The 19,889-nt window shown below is 44.6% G+C and overlaps 1 protein-coding gene across 1 annotated transcript; it reads right to left on the bottom strand.

Moving 5' to 3' along the window:
• Positions 1–997: 997 nt before the first annotated feature.
• Positions 998–15,429, bottom strand: LOC137364965 (histone H2B-like). Its single transcript, XM_068027836.1, has 2 exons — positions 15,379–15,429; positions 998–1,342 (listed from the first exon to the last, which is right to left on the bottom strand). The coding sequence occupies exons 1-2, from the start codon at positions 15,427–15,429 to the stop codon at positions 998–1,000; spliced, it is 396 nt and encodes a 131-aa protein (XP_067883937.1).
• Positions 15,430–19,889: the final 4,460 nt, after the last annotated feature.

The following is a 19,889-nucleotide window of genomic DNA, read 5'->3' as shown; positions in this document are numbered from 1 at the left end:
TAATACTGAATCTGCTGCACATCCGCCTTTTTAAACTCTGTGAGGAACCGCCCTGAGCAGTAATTGGCTGGAACCCGACGCCCAGTCAGTTTAAACCAAACCCCGATAATAAACAGAAACACAGGAAGCTATTGCCTCCGATTGGTCGATTATTACTGATTACTCAATTTTAAAAAAACCGCCAATATCAGTGCCGGAAACAACGGTTTTGACAAAGGAGAAATTTGCTTTAATTCATCTTATGAACATGATCAGAACATTTCAATGATATTTGTCAGCAAAGATCTTTTACAGCAAAGATTTTAAACTCTTTCTCTTGTATTATTCCACACATTGTCACAAGTTCCAGATACACTTTTCCAATCTGGTATCTATTCGGGTTTATTCTCCGTCCTTTTTGAAACAGTCTGGAAGCGGCGGCAGAAAGTCTCTTTCACAGCATTCTGCAAACGGATACATTTCAGGTCAATCTTTGTCAAGATACCGAATCACTGATTCTAGATTGAACCTATTTGTGGGAGACAAAAGCGGAGAGAAAGTGTTTTATTGTCAGGAGTTGAAATGTGAGACTGAGGTTTCCTACAACAGCGGGGTTTCCAGATAATGTACTTATTAATTATTGAGGCCAAGCTTGAACAAGGGAAACAAGTGACTGAGAACTGATCTGTCAGCTTTTATTAGCGGAATACAGGAAAGGGGCCGAATATGAACGCGTCTGAAATCAAAGCGCACTTGCGGTCAGTGGTCAGTAATTAATTTACACGGCATCATTAAGTAGAGACACAAAGATCTCACAGACAGTGAAAGTGAATCACCCAAATATACCTGGGATAAAACAGAGATCACAAAGGCAATTAGAAAGTTCCAGACTTTTCATATATAAGAAACAAAACAAATCGATACCATAGAGATGAAGTTGTAGCTTTTTCAGAGAGATTGTGGGTGGCTCTTAAAAGAGCCGTTGTGTTTGGGATGTTTTTCAGTCCATTGTGCAGTTTTACTTGGAGCTGGTGTACTTGGTCACCGCCTTTGTTCCTTCCGACACGGCGTGCTTGGCCAGCTCCCCGGGCAGCAGCAGGCGCACGGCGGTCTGGGTCTCCCGGGAGCTGATGGTTCTGCTCTTGTTGCAATGGGCCAGGCGGGAAGCCTCACCCGCGATGCGCCCGAAAATATCGTTCACAAACGAGTTCATGATGCTCATGGCCTTGGAGGAGATGCCGGTGTCGGGGTGAACCTGCTTCATCACTTTGTAGATGTAGATGGAGTAACTCTCCTTCCTCGACTTTCTCCGCCTCTTGCCGCCCTTTGCTGATGGTTTACTTAAGGTTTTCTTGGCGCCCTTCTTAGGAGCTGCTTTCTTCTTTCTTTTTTCCAAAATATACTTTATTCATAAAAATCTGTAAAAATTACATTGCCAAACAGTTTCCAAACAGCACCAAAAAATACAAACATTGCAAGGGAGATCAGTTTCCTTCAATACTGTCATGAGTTTCTTCCCAACCCTTCCGTTTCACAATTGTCATGTCAATTACAGTTTTACATTTACAGCAATTGAGAATATTAACGATACAGTTCGAGGGGTTTCCCATTGATCCAGCTCCTCAGTCCAGCTTGGTGGGGGAACCTTACACTGTGGTCTTTCCCCATTGAGCCTTTGCTGCGGCTGCCCCAAGCTTCAGTGCGTCCCTCAGCACGTCGTCCTGGACCTTGGAATGTGCCAGTCTGCAACATTCGGTGGTGGACAACTCTTTGCGCTGGAAGACCAGCAAGTTTCGGGCAGACCAAAGGGCGTCTTTCACCGAATTGATAGTCCTCCAGCAGCAGATGATGTTTGTCTCGGTGTGCGTCCCTGGGAACAGCCCGCAGAGCACAGACTCCTGTGTTACAGAGGTGCTTGGGATGAACCTTGACAAAAACCACTGCATCTCTTTCCACACCTGCTTTGCAAAGGCACATTCCAGGAGGAGGTGGGCGACCGTCTCTTCCCCACCACAGCCAACGCGGGGACACTCTGCGGAGGGGGCGAGACTTCGGGTGTGCATGAAGGATCTGACGGGGAGGGCCCTTCTCACCACCAGCCAAGCTACGTCTTGGTGCTTGTTTGAAAGTTCTGGTGATGAGGCATTCCGCCAAATGACTTTGACGGTCTGCTCGGGGAACCATCCGACAGGATCCACCGTTTCCTTTTCCCGTAGGGCCTTGAGGACATTCCGTGCAGACCACTGCCTGATGGACCGGTGGTCAAAGGTGTTTTTCCGCAGAAACTGCTCCACGAAGGATAGGTGGTACGGCGCCGCCCAACTGCATGGTGCGTTCCGCGGCAATGTGACCAGGCCCATCCTTCGCAACACCGGGGACAGATAGAACCTCAGCACGTAGTGACACTTGGAGTTTGCATACTGGGGATCTACACACAGCTTGATGCAGCCGCACACGAAGGTGGTCATCAGGATGAGGGCCACGTTGGGTACATTTTTCCCGCCCTTGTCCAGAGATTTGAACATCGTGTCCCTCCGGACCCGGTCCATTTTAGATCCCCAGACGAAGCGGAAAATGGCTCGGGTGACTGCCACGGCGCAGGAGTGGGGTATAGGCCAGACCTGCGCCATGTAGAGCAACAACGTGAGCGCCTCGCACCTGATGACCAGGTTCTTACCCACAATGGAGAGAGATCGCTGCCCCCACATGCCCAACGTTTGTCGTACCTTGGCTACTCGCTCCTCCCATGTTTTGGTGCACGCCCCGGCCCTTCCGAACCATATCCCCAGCACCTTCAGGTAATCTGACCTGACGGTGAAGGGGACAAAGGATCGGTCAGCCCAGTTGCCAAAGAACATGGCCTCGCTCTTGTCGTGGTTAACTTTGGCTCCCGAGGCCAGTTCGAACTGGTCGCAGATGCTCATTAGTCTGCGCACGGACAGCGGATCCGAGCAGAAAACGGCGACGTCATCCATGTACAGGGAGGTTTTGACCTGAGTGCCTCCGCTGCCTGGGATTGTCACCCCTCTTATGCTCGCATCCTTCCTCATCGACTCAGCAAAGTGTTCAATACAGCAAACAAATTAGACCGGGGACAGAGGACAGCCCTGTCTGACTCCAGATTTGATCGGGAAACTTTCAGATTCCCACCCGTTGATTGAGACTGCGCTACTGATGTTTGTGTCGAGCTTTCTTCTTCTCCTCAACCATCTTCAGTTCCAATTTCAGACACAGAAATAAACCAAACCCCTTCCGAGTGCGGATTAAATAGACAATCCCACAGCTCTATGCTATTGACGGATGGGGGAAAGTAAAGATTGTGATTGGGTGATTGGAAGTGATGTCACAAAGGTTTTATATTGTAATTCTCTAATTGGTGTCTTTCCCCATCCAATCAGATTAAAGATTTGCAACCAATCACAAACACCCTACCTGCAATCAGGAAGTATATTTCATAAAGACTCTCTCCAAACCCAGTTTATATTGAAAGAGCCGCTGCCCGTGTAAACCTCCCTGGAAATGTCCTGGCTGTTGTTGGGAGGACACTTATGTGTCCTTGTGTCTCTGCTATTGTCGGTGAGTGTGCAGTTAATTCAATTATTTTACTCTCTTCTTTTGTGTTTGAGAGTGTTCTGTCATTCGGTAGCTCTCAGTGTCTGGTGCTGTATGGATTCATTCTGTATCTCTCAGACTCTGGTACTGTGTGTGAGTTTGACATCCATTCTGTCTCTCAGTCTCTGGTAATGTGAGTGTGAGGAGATGAGGTGGAGTGTTGTGGCGAGGATGATAGAAAAGAGCATTGGTGTGGTGACACAGCCTTGCTTGAGTCCAGTTTATATTAGCATTGGTTCAGTGGTAGGGCTGTTGGGAAGGATTACAGCTTGCATGTCCTCATGCAGTCATCGGAGGATGGTGACGAATTTCTCCAGGCAGCCAAATTTGAGGAGGACGTTCCATAATCCCTCCCAGTTGGTCGAGATGAAGGCCTTTGTCAGGACAGAGAAGGCCATTTATAAAGGTTGCTGCTGCTCCCTACATTTTCTTGAAGTTGTCTTGCTGTGAAGATTATGTTCACTGTGTCTGTTGATGGACAGAATCCACATTGTGATTCCAGTAGGACGTCTTCAGCCACGGGGAGGAGGCAGTTGAGAAGGACTCTTGTGATGACCTTCCCTGTGGTGGACAGCAGGGATACCCCTCTGTAGTTAACACAGTCTGTCTTGTCACCTTTTTTTGAAGATGATCACAATTACGGCATCTCAGAGATCCCCTGTCATGCTCTCTTCCTTCCAGATGAGAGAAATGAGACCATGTATTTGTGTCAAGAGTGCTTCTCTGCCGTATTTTAGAATTTCGGCGGGAATTCCATATATGCAAGCGGCCTTATGGATTTTTAGCTGTCAGTTTGCCTTTTCAGTCTCTGTCAGTCAGGAATTGTGCTGACAGCACGGTGGGTACCATGCATTGGAATGTAGTCAAGGACGGGGGCCCGTCATTTTACTTTTATTTTTAGTTCTTTTTTCTTTTTTACATATTTTACAATTTTCTTTCTTTTGTTCATTTCATTTCATTGTAGTTTGTTCAGTTTGCTTACCCACTGTTTTTTTCATGTTTGTACTTGCTGCTGTTCAACCGTCAGTTCGTTAACACCCTATCTGTACTAATGCTTCGTCTTTCAACACACCATTATCATATTGTTTGCCTTTGCTCCATGACCTCTTGGTCAGCTATGTGGCCTTGTCCAATCTACTCCTTCTCCTTTGTTATCTCTTGCCCCACCCCCGACTTACTTGCTTATAACCTTTGACATTTCTAATATTTGCCAGTTCCGAAGAAGGGTCACTGACCTGAAACGTTAACTCTGCTTCTCTTTCCACAGATGCTGCAAGACCTGCTGGGAAACGATTTAACATATGTTGCCTCCAGTCCAGATGCAAGGCTATTCCAACCTCTGTCATCGAGCTGCAGTATGCTGATGACGCTGGCATATGCACACCCTCAGAGGCCAAGCTTCAAACCCTTATCGATGCATTCACAGAGGCATATGAAATAATTGGCCTTAAGCTAAACCTCCAGAAGACAAAGGTCCTCTACCAACCTGCTCCCTGACACTGCCCCCCGACTATCAAGATCCACGGCGAACCACTGGACAATGTGGATCACTGTTCATACCTTGGGGGCCTCCTGTCACCAAGGACAGATATCGACAATGACACTCAGCATCACCTCCAGTGTGTCAGGGCAGATTTCAGTCATCTGAGGAAAAGAATGTTTGATGACAAAGACCTCAAATCAGACACCAAGCTCTTGGTTGACATGGCTGCAGTGTTACCTGCCCTCCTGTATGTGTCAGAAACATAGATACTGTACAGCAGACATCCCAAAACCCTGGAGAGATATCACCAGTGGTGCCTCCGCAAGATCCTGCAAATTCAGTTGCAGGACAGGCGCTCCAATATCAGTGTCCTCTCTCAGGCCAACATCCTCAGTAACCAGACACTGGTCATGGTGAGTCAGTTATGTTGGGCAGGCTACATTATCCGCATGCCCGACACCAGAGTCCCAAAACAAGCTTTCTACTCTGAGCTCCGTCAGGGCAAGAGGCTACTAGGAGGGCAGAGCAAACGTTACAAGAATTTCCTTTCAACACTCCCTGAAAAAACGTGACATCTGCACTGATTCATGGGCATCTCTTGCCTGAGACCACCCAAAATGGAGAAGAAGCATCCGCGAAGGTGCCAGCCAGTTCAAAATTCGTCGACATGCCCAGTAAGCAACCAAATGCAAACAGTGGAAGGAGTACTTGGAAATTGGAGAATCCCATTATCCCAACTCACCAAGCACCATCTGCCCCACCTGTGGCCGAGTGTCTGGATCCAGAATTGGACTATTCAGTTACCTAAGAACCCACAACCCTGGAGTGGAAGGAAGTCATCCTCCTTACCGAGGGATTGCCTAAGAAGAAGTTTAGTGTGACATCCATTCTGCATCTGTCAGTCTCTGGTATTGAGTATGAGTGTGGGATTCATTCATTATCTGTCGGTATCTGGTACTGTGTTTGAGTGCAGTTTTCAGGCTGTATCTATTGGTATCTTGTGTGTGAGTTTTGTATTCATCTGTATCTTTTAGCCTCGAACACATTATTTGAGTTTTGCAGTTATTCTGAACTGACCCTTGGTAATGTATGTGTGTTTGAGGTTGTTGGTTTACCTGTTAATCTGTTGTACTGCACATGAGTGTGAGATTCATTCTGTATAACTCTATCTCTGTTCCTGTTATGTGTGTGTGATTCATTCTGTATGCTCCATCACTGGTATCACATATGTGTGTGGTATCAATTCCATTTCTGTTATTTCTGGTACTGTATGTGAGTGTTTATTTCATTCTGTAACGATCAGTCTCTGGCACTGTCTGCACGTTCTGGATCCATTTTGTAACGATCACTCTCTCGCAGAGTGTGGATGTGGAATTAATTTTGTATCTCTCCATCTCTAGTGTCATGTGTAAATTTGGAATTCTTTCTGAATTGGTCATTGGCACTGGATCTGCCATTCTCAAGTACAGTTTGTGAATTTGGGATTCATTCTGTACCAGTCACTCACTAGTACTTTGTGAAAGTGAACGATACATTCTGTATCTGCCAGCCTCCGGTAGTGTGTGTGATTGTGGGATGAATTAATTAGCAGTCAGTGGTGCTCTATGTGAATGTGGAATTCATTCTGTAACTCAGTCTGATATTGTTCTGTGAGGGTGGGAATCACATGTATCTTTCAATTCCTGATGCTGTATGTGAGCATGGGATTCATTCTGTCCCTGTCGTTGGCACTGTATATAGCTGTGGGATTAATTCTGTACCTTTCAGTCTCTGGTATTTTGTACGAAAGTGGGATTAATTCTAGATCCGCCACACACTGGTTGAGTGTGTGTGTGTAAGAAGATAATAAGAGACACAATAGGAACAGGAGAAGGCCATTTGGCCCATCGAGCCTGCTGCGCCATTCAGTAAGATCATAGCTGTTCTGATTGTGGCCTTAATTCCACTTTCCTGCCTGCGCCCATGACCATTGACTCCCTTGTAGGTCAAAAATCTATCTATCACAGCCTTGAATATATTCAATGACCCAGCCTCCACAATCCTCTGGAGAGCAGAATTCCAAAGATGAACAACCCTCTGAGAGAAGAAATTCCTCCTCATCTCCTTCTTGAATGGGAGACCACTTATCTTGAAACTGTGGCCCTTAATTCTACATTCCCCACAAGGAGAAACATCCTCTCAGCATCTACCTGTCCAGCAACTGAGAATCTTATAGGTTTCAAAAAGATCACCTCTCAATCTACTAAACTCCAGTGAGTTTTGGCCCAACCTGCTCAACCTTTTCACATAAGATGGCACAGTAGCGGCGCAGTGGCCCAACCTGCTCAACCTTTTCACATAAGACGGCACAGCGGCATATAGGGCGGCACAGTGGTGCAGTGGTTAGCACCGCAGCCTCACAGTTCCAGGGACCAGGGTTCAATTCTGGGTACTGCCTGTGTGGAGTTTGCAAGTTCTCCCTGTGTCTGCGTGGGTTTCCTCCCACATGCCAAAGACTTGCAGGTTGATAGGTAAATTGGCCGTTAAAAATTGCCCCTACTATAGGTATGTGGTAGGGAAATATAGGGACAGGTGGGGATGTGGTAGGAATATGGAATTAGTGTAGGATTAGTATGGATGGGTGGTTGATGGTCGGCACAGACTCAGTGGGCCGAAGGGCCTGTTTCAGTGCTGTATCTCTAAACTAAACTAAAAATGTCACTCAGCATCACCTCCAGTGTGTCAGCACAGCCTTGAGTTGCCTGAGGAAAAGAATGTTTGATGACAAAGACCTCAAATCAGACACAAACTCATGGTTGACATGGCTGCAGTGTTACCTGCCCTCCTGTATGTGTCGGAAACATCAACACTGTTCAGCAGACATCTCAAAACCCCGGAGAGATATCACCAGCGGTGCTTCCGCAAGATCCTGCAAATTCAGTGGCAGGACAGGCGCTTCCAATATCAGTGTCCTCTCTCAGGCCAACAACCCCAGTATCGAGACACTGTTCATGGCTAGTCAGTTATGTTGGGTGGGCCACATTATCCGCATGCCTGACACCAGACTTCCAAATCAAGCTTTTTACTCTGAGGTCCGTCAGGGCAAGAGACTACCAGGAGGGCAGAGGAAACGTTACAAGAATTTCCTTAAAGACTCCCTGAAAAATAAGTAACATCTCCACTGATTCGTGGGCATCTCTTACCTGAGACCACCCAAAATGGTGAAGAAGCAACCGTGAAGGTGCCAGCCAGTTTGAACAACGTCGGCATGCCCAGGTAGCAACCAAACGCAAACAGTGGAAGGAGTATTTGGAAATTCAAGTATCCCATTCATCCACCTCACCAAACACCATCTGCCCCACCTGTAGCCGAGTGTGTGGATCAAGAATTGGACTATTCAGTTACTTAAGGACACACAACCCTGTAGTGGAAGAAAGTCATCCTTGTTCCCAAGGGACTGCCTAAGAAGAAGTTTGAGTGTGACATCCATTCTGCATCTGTCAGTCTCTGGAATTATGTGCGAGTGTGGGATTCATTCTGTATCTGTTGGTCTCCAGTACTGTGTTTGAGTGTGGCTTTCAGGCTGTATCTTGTGTTTGAGCTTTGTATTCATCTGTATCTTTCAGCCTCTAACACATTAATTGAGTTTGTTAGTCATTCTGAACTGACCCTTGGTAATGTATGTGTGTTTGAGGTTGATATTTTACCTGTTAATCTGTTGTACTGTACATGAGTGTGAGATTCATACTGTATAACTCTATCTCTGTTCCAGAATGTGATTCATTCTGTATGCTCCATCGCTGGTATCACATATGTGTGTGTTATCAATTCCATTTCAGTCATCTCTGGTACTGTATGAGAGTGTTTAATTCATTCTGTAATTGTCAGTCTCAGGCACTGTCTGCAAGTTCTGGATCCACTTTGTAACTATCAGTCTCTCGCGGAGTGTGAATGTGGAATTAATTTTGTATCGGTCCATCTCGAATTTCATGTGTAAATTTGGGATTAATTCTGAATTGTCATTGGTACTGTATCTGTTATTCTCTCGGACAGTTTATGAATTTGGGATTCATTCTGTACCTGTCACTCAATTTGTGAAAGTGTGAGATAGATTCTGTATCTGTCAGCCTCTGTAATGTGTGCGATTGTGGGATGAATTAATTAGCCGTCAGTGGTGCACTATGTGAATGTGGAAATCATTCTGTAACTCAGTCTGATATTGTTCTGTGAGGGTGGGAATCACATGTATTTTTCAATCCCTGTTGCTGTGTGTGAGCATGGGATTCATTCTGCACCTGTCAGTGGTACTGCGTGCATCTGTGGGATTAATTCTATACCTTTCAGTCACTGCAATTGTGGATGAAAGTGGGATTCATTCTCGGTCCACCACACACTGGTTGAATGTGTGTGTGCAAGAAGATAAGAAGATACAAAATAGGAGCAGGGGAAGACCATTTGGCCCATCGAGCCTGCTCCGCCATTCAATAAGATCATAGCTGTTCTGATTGTGGCCTAAATTCCACTTTCCTGCCTGCACCCAGAACCATTGACTCCCTTGTAGATCAAAAATCTGTCTGTCACAGCCTTGAATATATTCAATGACCCAGCCTCCACAGTCCTCTGGGGAACAGAATTCCAAAGAAGAACAACCCTCTGAGAGAAGAAAATCCTCCTCATCTCCTTCTTGAATGGGAGACCACTTATCTTGAAACTGTGGTCCCTAATTCTACTTTTCCCCACAAGTAGAAATATCTTCTCAGCATCTCCCCGGCCAGCAACTGAGAATCTTGTAGGTTTCCAGAAGATCAACTCTCAATGTTCTAAACTCCAGTGAGTATAGGCCCAACTTGCTCAACTTTTTCTCATATGACAATCCAACATCCCAGGAATTAGCCTAGTGAACCTTCTCTGAACTGATTCCAATGCAAGTATATCCCTCCTTAAGTAAGGAGACCAAAACTGTGTGGAGTTGGGATGTCACTAATGTCCTGTAAAGTTATAGCAAAACTTCCTTACTTTGATACTCCATTCCCCTTGCTAAAAATACCAACATTCCATTTGCCTTCCTGATTACTTGCTATACCTTCATGCTAACTTTTTTGTAATTCATGTACCTGGACACCCAGATTCCTTGGTACAGCAGCATTCTGCAGTCTGTCACTGTGTAAATAATATTCTGTTTTTCTATTCTACCTGCCTAAGTAGACAATCTCACATTTTCCCATATTATACTCCATCTGCCAAACGTTTGCCCACTGACTTAACCTATCTATATCTCTTTGCAGACACATTGTGTCCTCCTCACAACTTGCTTTCCTACCTATCTTTGTACCATCCATAAATTTGGCAACAGTACACTCAGTCCCTTCATGCAAGTTATTAATATAGATTATAAATAGTTGAGGCCCCAGCACTGTACCTGTGGCACTCCATTAGTTACAGTTTGCCAATCTGAAAATGCCCCATTTATCCCCACTCTGTTTTCTGTGAGTTAGCCAATCCTATATCCATGTGCGTGTAGTTTTCAGTTTGTATCTGTCAGTGCCTGGTACTCTATGTGAGTTTTGGACTCTTTCTCAATCTCTCAGTGCTACTATTTGTGTGTTAGATTGCTTTAGATGACTCGGGCTGCGATACTGTGAGTGAGTGCAGCAATCAACCTATACCTTTCAGCATCTGGCACTGAGCATGTGTATCAGAATCACTCTGTATCTGTCAGTATCTGGTACTCTGTGTGAGTGTGGGATTCATGATATAACCTTCCGTCCCTGGGACTGTTTGCAAGTCTGGATTCATTCTACATAAAATGTCAGCAATGCAACAGGCCACAGATGTGATAGGTTTTAAGCAGACAGTATGTTTGAGGTTTTACCTGATATTAAATATCTGTCACTGTAAACACAATAGTGAAAAATAATGTATCCTTCAATCTGATACAGGATTGGTGTGCAAGTGTAACTCAGGCTGTACGAATCAATTTGATCAGTGCCATTCAGTCTGAGGGAGAATCTTGGACTTGCATGTAAAATGAACTCAGTCTGGAATTGTACAGTATCTTCCAACTGACACAGTATGAGGTTTTAGGACTGGTATGTTATTTATAGCTCAGACTACACAAATCAAATTTATATTGTAACTTTTATTTTCATAATCCAGATGAGTTTTAATGTATATGTCTGGACACATTATGGCAATTATTACTCATAAACTCAGAACGTGTTGGGCTGGTATTTAACTTGAATCTCAGAGTATATTTTTATATTATTTAGAGATACAGCATTGAAACAGGCCCTTCGGCCCACTGAGTCTGTGCCAACCAACAACCACCCATTTATCCTAATCCTACATTAATCCCATATTCTCTACCACATCCCCACCATTCTCCTACCACCTACCTACACTGGGGGCAATTTACAATGGCCAATTAATCTATCAACCTGCAAGTCTTTGGAGGTGGGAGGAAACCGGAGCAGCCGGCGGAAACCCACGCAGACACAGGGAGAACTCGCAAACTCCACACAGGCAGTACCCAGAACTGAACCCGGGGGTCGCTGGAACTGTGAGGCTGCGGTGATAACCACTGTGCCGCCCATAAACACACATAATGCCTCCATTATTGAGGTTAATTCTGTAACTTTGAAACGGGAACCATAATTTGTAGCTGAGGTTGCACGATCGTGGGATTGGCACAGTGATAATTTGATAGTCGGTGAGAATTTGGACTGGGATTTATGAGTTGGGGTGACATGGAAACAACGTCTGTCTCTCCTGCTCTGTTTGATTGAGGGATTGAAAATGTGTCTCTGGATCTATTTCTGCTGTCTGAGACTGTGGAACTGATGACCTGTCTGTGCGTCTGCGCTCTGTGAGTGATAATGTACGGACTGTATGAGAAGAAGCTGGTGACACTCTTCCTTGTAACTTGGGTGGAGGAAACATCACATTTATTCCGGTTCATTCAATTATTTGCCTGTTTGAACAAAAATATGTTTATAACTGTAATACAGGGAAGGTAGAACATACAGGATTTTAAAGAATTTAATCTCTCAAATAATAATGAACGCCCACAAAGGAAGCCCAGCCATACAAATATTATCATTGTTTGACTGCACTGCAGTAACAGGTTCTTCCCATTCCGTCTCCTTTCCCTGTCCACACACAGCCCGAAAATGGCCTCTCCCTTCCCCCACTCACTCCATGTTCCGGGACCAGTTACTGCTCCATTCCACCTCTTACAAACAGCCCCCGCCTCCGCCTGAACTTGCCCCGGACTCGATGCTGATCTCTGAGTCTATCTGCGGACACGCTCCCAAAGCGATGTGCTGCTGGAAGGAGGCTGCTGTTTGCTCCCTTCCCCCGGGACTGGGATCTCTCCATTCGCGGCTGTTTTCAACCATCTTCTTCCGCTCACAGGCAGTGCTGGGGGAGGGGAGCGCAGGCGCAGATTTCTGCAACAATTCAGCAAACAGAAACATGGAAAATTTCCGGCGCAGAATGAGGCCATTCGGCCCATCATGTCCGTGCCAGCGCAAAGAGAGCGATCCAGCCTCATCCCACAGTTTCTTGTTATTGGACAGTGAAGTGTGGAAACAGATGCGGACAGTCAGGATGTGGGGAGTTGCACAAAGAGAATCTATTATCGGCACCAGGTGAGAAGTGTGAAGGACACATTTTAAACAGCGGCTGTTTGGTTTCGCTTGAACGGTTAGACCATGGGAGCGGGAACTGGAAATCTGACCTGTGTAAAAGTTCCTGTTCCGTCGGTCAGTCCCATTCATGTCCCAGTGGATTGTTTCTGGATGTCATTTAATTGTTGTAAAATGGCCAAAGCCCCTGGTATGCAGTAGCTGGGGGCTGCAGGACTGCAGTGGAATCAGACACTGACTCTGTTTGCATTGCTGGGTTTCCTTTGTGATTGTTCACAATGATTATTAATTGAAAAATTGTTTTGGTCACTTTTGTATCTTCTACCACATCTCTTCCTGAATTATAATAAATACTTTTTTCTATCCATAGGCAAATACTTGAAGGAAGCAGAATAAATGCAGTGATTCCTCGACACAAGAGGAAGTGCAGCCAGCTCCTCACACACAGTAAGTACAGTATCACTCACAGAGAGCAGAGACATCAATTCCACAATTACCGCCAGCAGAAGTAGTCAGACCGGCACTGATCCCAAGTTCCAGAAACATTTATTCAATCCAACAGTCACTCAGAGCAGGAAAGACTGAAGTTGTCTCCATTTCACCCCAACTGACCAGGAGATACATCAATCCCAGTCCAAAATCACACCCACTATCAGATTGCAAGGCACTGTGTCACTCTCACAAGAGTGCAGCCTGAACTACAAATTCAATGTCAGATACAGCAGACAAACAGAACCTGATTGTAAAGTACAGAATTTATCCCAGTAATGTACCCAGACTGCAGACTGAGCTCCATGTTACACATCACTCCACAAATCTCACAAATGGTCAGAGCGGAAGACACAGTATTAATTCCATTACTGCAAACTGAATGAACTTGACCATTACATACCAGGACATAAAACATATTGTAAGATGAAAGGACACAGACGTGAAATGTTAATTCTGTTTCTCTCTCCACATACGCTGCCTGAACTGCTAAGTATTTCCAGCAATTTTGTTTTTTTTAATTTCAGATTTGCAGCATCTGCAGAATTTTGCTTTTATTTTAGAGTTAAAGAAACATTGCCTTGTGAGGTGAGAGTGACTGCCCTTGATATCAAGGCAGCTATTGACCATGTATGGCATCAAGGAGCCCAAGCAAAACTGGAGTAAATGGGAATTGGGCAAAACTCTCTGCTGGTTGGAGTCATACCTAGCACAAAGGAAGATGGCTGTGGTTGTTCAGGTCAATCATCTCAGTCTCAGGACATTACAGCTGGAATTCCTCAGGCTCATGTTCTGGGCCCAACCATCTTCAGCTGCTTCATCAATGACCTTCCCTCCATCACAAGGCTGAAAGTGGGGATGTTCACTGATGATTGTGCAATGTTCAGCACCATTCATGACTCCTCAGATACTGAAGCAGCCCGAACCCAGATGCAGCAAGACCTGGACAACATCCAGGCTGAGGCTGATAAGTGTCAAGTAACATTCACGTCACATAACAAATGAAAAAAGTGAGGAAATAGTGAAGGGCTTTTATGGAATACACGGAGACATGTTTCCACTTGTGGTGGTGTCTGAAACAAGAGCCAAAAATATAAAATCATCATTCCTAAAGCCAATGAGGAATTCATGAAAATTGTATTTACGCAGTGAATGGATAGAATCTGGAATTTTCTATCACATGGAGAGATTGAGGTGAATAGTATTGATGCACGTAAGGGGAGGTGGAACAAGTGAGCAAGTGTATGGGGAGAAATGAATTGAGCAATATACATATCAGGCTTTATTTTTCTTTATTTATGCAAATGATGCAGGATGGCTGGAAATATTGTGTAGAGCATAGAGCAGTTGGGACGATCCCAGTGCAGTGTTTTGTCTGGATGGATCTGCCCAGAACACTTGTGATGCAGGAGCTGGGAGCTTCAGTACTTCAGTGGAGGCAGATACTGACATGGGTTTTCAATTGTGTGTGTTCTTAATAATTATTAATTAAGAAAGTAAATTCACATCTCTGATATTTTGCACCTCACCTGTTCCTGAGTTATAAGATATATTTTTTCTTCATACAGGCAAATACTTGACGGAATCATGATGAATGTGATGGTTGCTGCACTCGAGGCACAAGGAACAGTGCAGCCAGCTCCTCTCACACACAGTAGGTACATTATCACTCAGAGTACAGAGGTACAGATGGTTCATCAATTCCCTAGTCTCAGACTGCAGAAGTAGTCAGGCCCACATGGATCCCAAGTTCCAGAGACACATTTTCAATCCAAAAATCAAACAAAGCAGGAGAGAAAGAAGTTGTTTCCATTTCACCCAATTCAGTCCCACTGACAGTCAGATACATCAATCCCAGGTCAAAATCACACCCACTAGCAGATTGAAATGCAATGTGTCAATCTAAATATAATGCAGACTTAGCTAGCAATTAAATATCAGATAGAATTGGTACACGTTACTGTTTGTTATTGATACCATCAATATCGGCGACCACACTCTGGAAGTGGTTCAAGAGTTCACCTACCTAGGCTCAACTATCACTAGTAACCTATCTCTCGATGCAGAAATCAACAAGCGCATGGGAAAGGCATCTGCTGCTATATCCAGACTGGCCAAGAGGGTGTGGGAAAATGATGCACTGACACAGAACACAAAAGTCCAAGTTTATCAAGCCTGTGTCCTCAGTACCTTGCTCTGCAGCAGCAAGGCTAGACAACGTCCGTCAGCCAAGACTGACATCTCAACTCATTCCATATTTGCTGCCACCGTAGAATCCTTGGCATCAGGTGGCAGGACTGTATCTCCAATGCAGAAGTCCTCGTGACGGTCAGCATTCCCAGCATATACACCCTACTGAGCCAGCGGCGCTTGAGATGGCTTGGCCATGTGAGCCACATGGAAGATGACAGGATCCCCATCTCGCATTGTGCAGGGAACTCGTCACTGGTATCAGACCCACCGGCCATCCATGTCTCCGCTTTAAGGACATGTGCAAACGCGACATGCAGTCCTGTGACATTGACCACAAGTCATGGGAGTCAGTTGCCAGAGATTGCCAGAGCTGGCGGGCAGCCATAAAAGCGGGGCTAAAGAGTGGCGAGTCGAAGAGATTTAGCAGATGGCAGGAAAAAAGACAGAAGCACAAGGAGAGAGCCAACTGTGTAACAGCCCCGACAACCAATTTTATCTGCAGTGCCTGTGGAAGAGTTTGTCACTCGAGAATTGGCCTTTCTAGCCACTCCAGGAGCTGCTTCACAAACCACTGACTGCCTCTGGGCAATTACCCATTGTCTCTCGAGACAACGAGGCCAAAGAAGAAGAAGACTGATTGATTGGCACAGAATCTAACCTAATGATGTACCCTGAGATTTAAATTAAATACCATACCCAAAGCTCACACCCATTGATTATAAAGGATGTTGAAACATCCCCATGGTGTACCCTGAGATACAAGTCGCAAACAAGTCCAACATTCATTACAGTGAAAGTTTCAAAGGTGCTGAAAGATATTGTAAGCTGAGACACAAATTAGATACCAGTTCAGAACTCACCCACACTGTGAAATGGAAAGATACAGAATCAATTCCATTAGTGTAGATTGGTCTAAACATTATCGACCATTCTAAAAACTCATACAATACCAAACTGAAATACAGTATCAATACTATTCATGCAGATTGATCTAAACATTGTATACCATTCTAAAAACACACAGTATCAATTCTATTAGTGCAGATTGATCTAAACATTGCATACCATTCTAAAAACTGATACAATATCAAACTGAAATACAGTATCAATTCCATTACTGTAAATTTATCTAAACATTGCCAGTCCAAAAATCACATACAGTATCAGACTGAGCAATGCTGATACGAAGTGTAAACTGTGATGTAAATTAGATGCCTGGGTAGAACTCACCCAGACTGCAGAATTGAAAAATACAGTTGACTGTGATCCACATTATTTACCAGCCAAAAACATCTCATACATGATCAGAGTGAAATAGATTATCAATTCCATTTGTGCAGACTGAACTCCACATGACAAACCAGTAAAAACTCTCATACAGAGGTATGGTGATTTTGTGGTTACATTAAAGGACGAGTAATCCAAAAGTCTCCACTAATGGTCCAGAGACATGAGTTCAAATTCCACTGCAGCAGCTGGATAATTATTGAATCAAAGCAAGTTTATGGCACAGCAAGAGGCCATTTGGCCCATCATGTCTGTGCCAGATGAAAAACTTTCCACCCATTCTAATCCCACATTTCAGCATTTGGTCGGTACCCCTGCAGATTACGGCATTTGAAGTGTATATCCAGACTCCTTTTGAATGAGTTGAGGGTTTCTGCCTCAACTACCCTTTCAGGCAGTGAGTTCCAGACACCCACCACCCTCTGGCTGAAATTTTTTTTTCCTCATCTCCCCTGTAATCTTTCTGCCAATCACTGAAAATCTATTCCCCGAGTCACTGATTTCTTTGCTAAGGTAAACAGGCCCTTCACTTCAACTCTATCCAGAATCCACAAAATTTTGTTCATTTCAGTCAGATCTCCCCTCAGCCTTCTCTGTGCCAAGGGGAACCGCCCCAGCCTATCCAATCTTTCCTCACAGCTGCGTTGTTCCAGTCCCAGCAACATCCTCGTAAATCTCCTCTGTACTCTCTCTAGGGCAATTACATCCTTTCTGTAATGAGGTGCTCAGAACTGCACACATTACTCAAGTTGTGGCCTGACTAATGATTTATACGGTTCCAGCATAACCTCTCTGCTCTTATATCTATCCCTCGGCTAATAAAGGAAAGGATTCCATATGCCTTCTTACCACCTTATCGACCTGTCCTGCTACCTTCAGGGATCTGTGGACATTTACCCCAAGGTCCCTCACTTTCTCTACACCTTTCAGCATTTTCCTATTAATTGTGTATTCCTTTGCCTTGTTTGACCTCCCCAAATGCATCAGCTCACACTTCTCTGGATTGAATTCCATTTGCCATTTTTCTGCCCATCTGGCCAAACCATGAAGATCTTCCTGCAGCCTACAGTTATCCTCCTTGCTATTTACCACATGGCCAATCTTTGTGTCATCTGCAAACTTCTTGATCATGCTTCCTACATTTACATCCATGTAGACTACATCAGCTGCACTGCCCTCAACTATCTTCCTTTTTAATTCTTCAAAATTTTGATCAAGTTGGTCAGACAAGATCTTCCCTTAACAAATCCATGCTGGACTATCCTTGATTAATCTGTGCCTTTCTAAGTGACATTTTATCCTGTCTCTCTGAATAGATTCCAATAATTTTCCCACTACTGAGGTCAGACTGACTGTCCTGTAATTATTCGGTCTATCCCTCACTCCCTTTTTAAACAGAGGTACAATGTTAGCAGTCCTCCAATCCTCCAGCATCACACCTGTATCCAGTGAGGTCTGAAAAACGATGGTCAGACCTTCCGCTATTTCCTCTCTTGCTTTTGAAGAGCCTGGGGTTCATTTCATCCGGCCCTGGTGATTTATCAATTTTCAAATAAGCTAATTCCATTAATATGTCCTCTCTCCCTCTGTTGATCACGTCTAATACTTCACACCCCTCTTCGTTATCTACAGTATCTGCATCGTCCCCCTCTTTTTTGAAGACAGATGCAAATTATTCATTAAGAACAATGCCAGCATCTTCTGCCTCTACACATAGGTTGCCTTTTTGGTCTTTTCTGTGCCCAACTCATTCCTTAGTTATCCTTTTACTCTTAATGCATTGATAAAACATTTTTGTGTTCACCTTGATTTTGATTACCAATATTCTTCCATGCCCGCTCTTAGTTTCCCTAATTTCGATGTTGATTCCGCATCCCCCCCCCCCACCCCCCACCCCGCTCCACTCCTCATTCTATACCCCTCTCGGCTTTCTGTAGTATTGAGTTCTCTATGTCGGGCATAATTTTTCCTTTACTGCCTTATCATACCCATAAGCTCCTTGACATCCATGGGGCTCTAGATTTGGCCTTCCCACCCTTTTTCTTTGTGGGAACATGTTGACTCCGAACCCCTTGAATCTTCCCTTTGAATTCTTCCCACTGCTCTGACACTGATTTACCTTCAAGTACCTGTTTCCAGTCCACTTTTCCTAAATCACTCTTCAGCTTAGTAAAGTTGTCCTTGCCCCAACTGAGAACTTTAACTCCTGTTCTATCCTTGTCCTTTAATAATTATGTTAACTCTGACTGAATTATGATCACTACCACCAAAATGCTCTCCCACTGCCACTCCTTCCACCTGCCCATCTTCATTTCCTAAAACTACATCTAATACTTCACCCTCTCTTGTTGCAAAAAAGTTCTCCTGAATGCATCACAAGAATTCTGCTCCCTCAATTCCTTTCACACTAAAAGTATCCCAGTTCATGTTGGGGTGGTTAAAATCCCCTCCTGTTACTGCCCTATTGTTCTTGCACTTCTTAGAGATTTGCCTACATATCTGCTCTTCTATCTCCCTCTGACTGTTTGGGGGTCTTTAGTACACTCCCAGCAGTGTGATTGCCCCTTTTTTTTCCTTAGCTCAATCTATACGGCCTCATTTGATAAACCTTCCAACATATCATTCCTCCTCACAGCTGGATTAGTTTCTTTGACCAAAATTGCCACTCTCCCTCCTTTGTTATCCTCCTCCCTATCGTGTCTGAAAACCCTGTAACCAGTAATGTTGAGCTGCCATTCCTGTCCCTCCTTAAGCCATGTTTCTGTAATAGCTATGATATCATACTGCTACGTGTCTATCTGTGCCCTCAGCTCATCTGCTTCGTTTTCTATACTCCTTGCGTTGAAATTGATACTCTTGAGCACTGCCAAACTTTAAAAAAAATTTCTATCCTTTGTTTCCTCTGTCTTCCAGACTCATCCATTAATTTTCTGCCTTCCATTTTCATTTTTAATTTTGTCCCATCTGAGTCTACCTTCCAGTCCCCACCCCCCTGCCAAATGAGTTTAAACCCTCCCCAACAGTACTAGCAAATGTCCCACAAGGAACTCCATCCCGGCTCTGTTCAGGTGTAACCCATCCGAGCTGTCCCAAGAATCTAAAGCCCTCCCTCCTGCACCATGTTTCCAGCCAGGCATTTATCTGTCTTATCCTTCTATTCTTGTACTCATTTTTGCCTGGCACTGGGAGTAATCCGGAGAATACTGCTTTTGATGCTAATT

This window comes from Heterodontus francisci, unplaced genomic scaffold, assembly GCF_036365525.1.
Source record: "Heterodontus francisci isolate sHetFra1 unplaced genomic scaffold, sHetFra1.hap1 HAP1_SCAFFOLD_43, whole genome shotgun sequence".
Taxonomy (NCBI): Eukaryota; Metazoa; Chordata; class Chondrichthyes; order Heterodontiformes; family Heterodontidae; genus Heterodontus; species Heterodontus francisci.
This window is presented reverse-complemented; position numbering and strand designations above follow the sequence as displayed.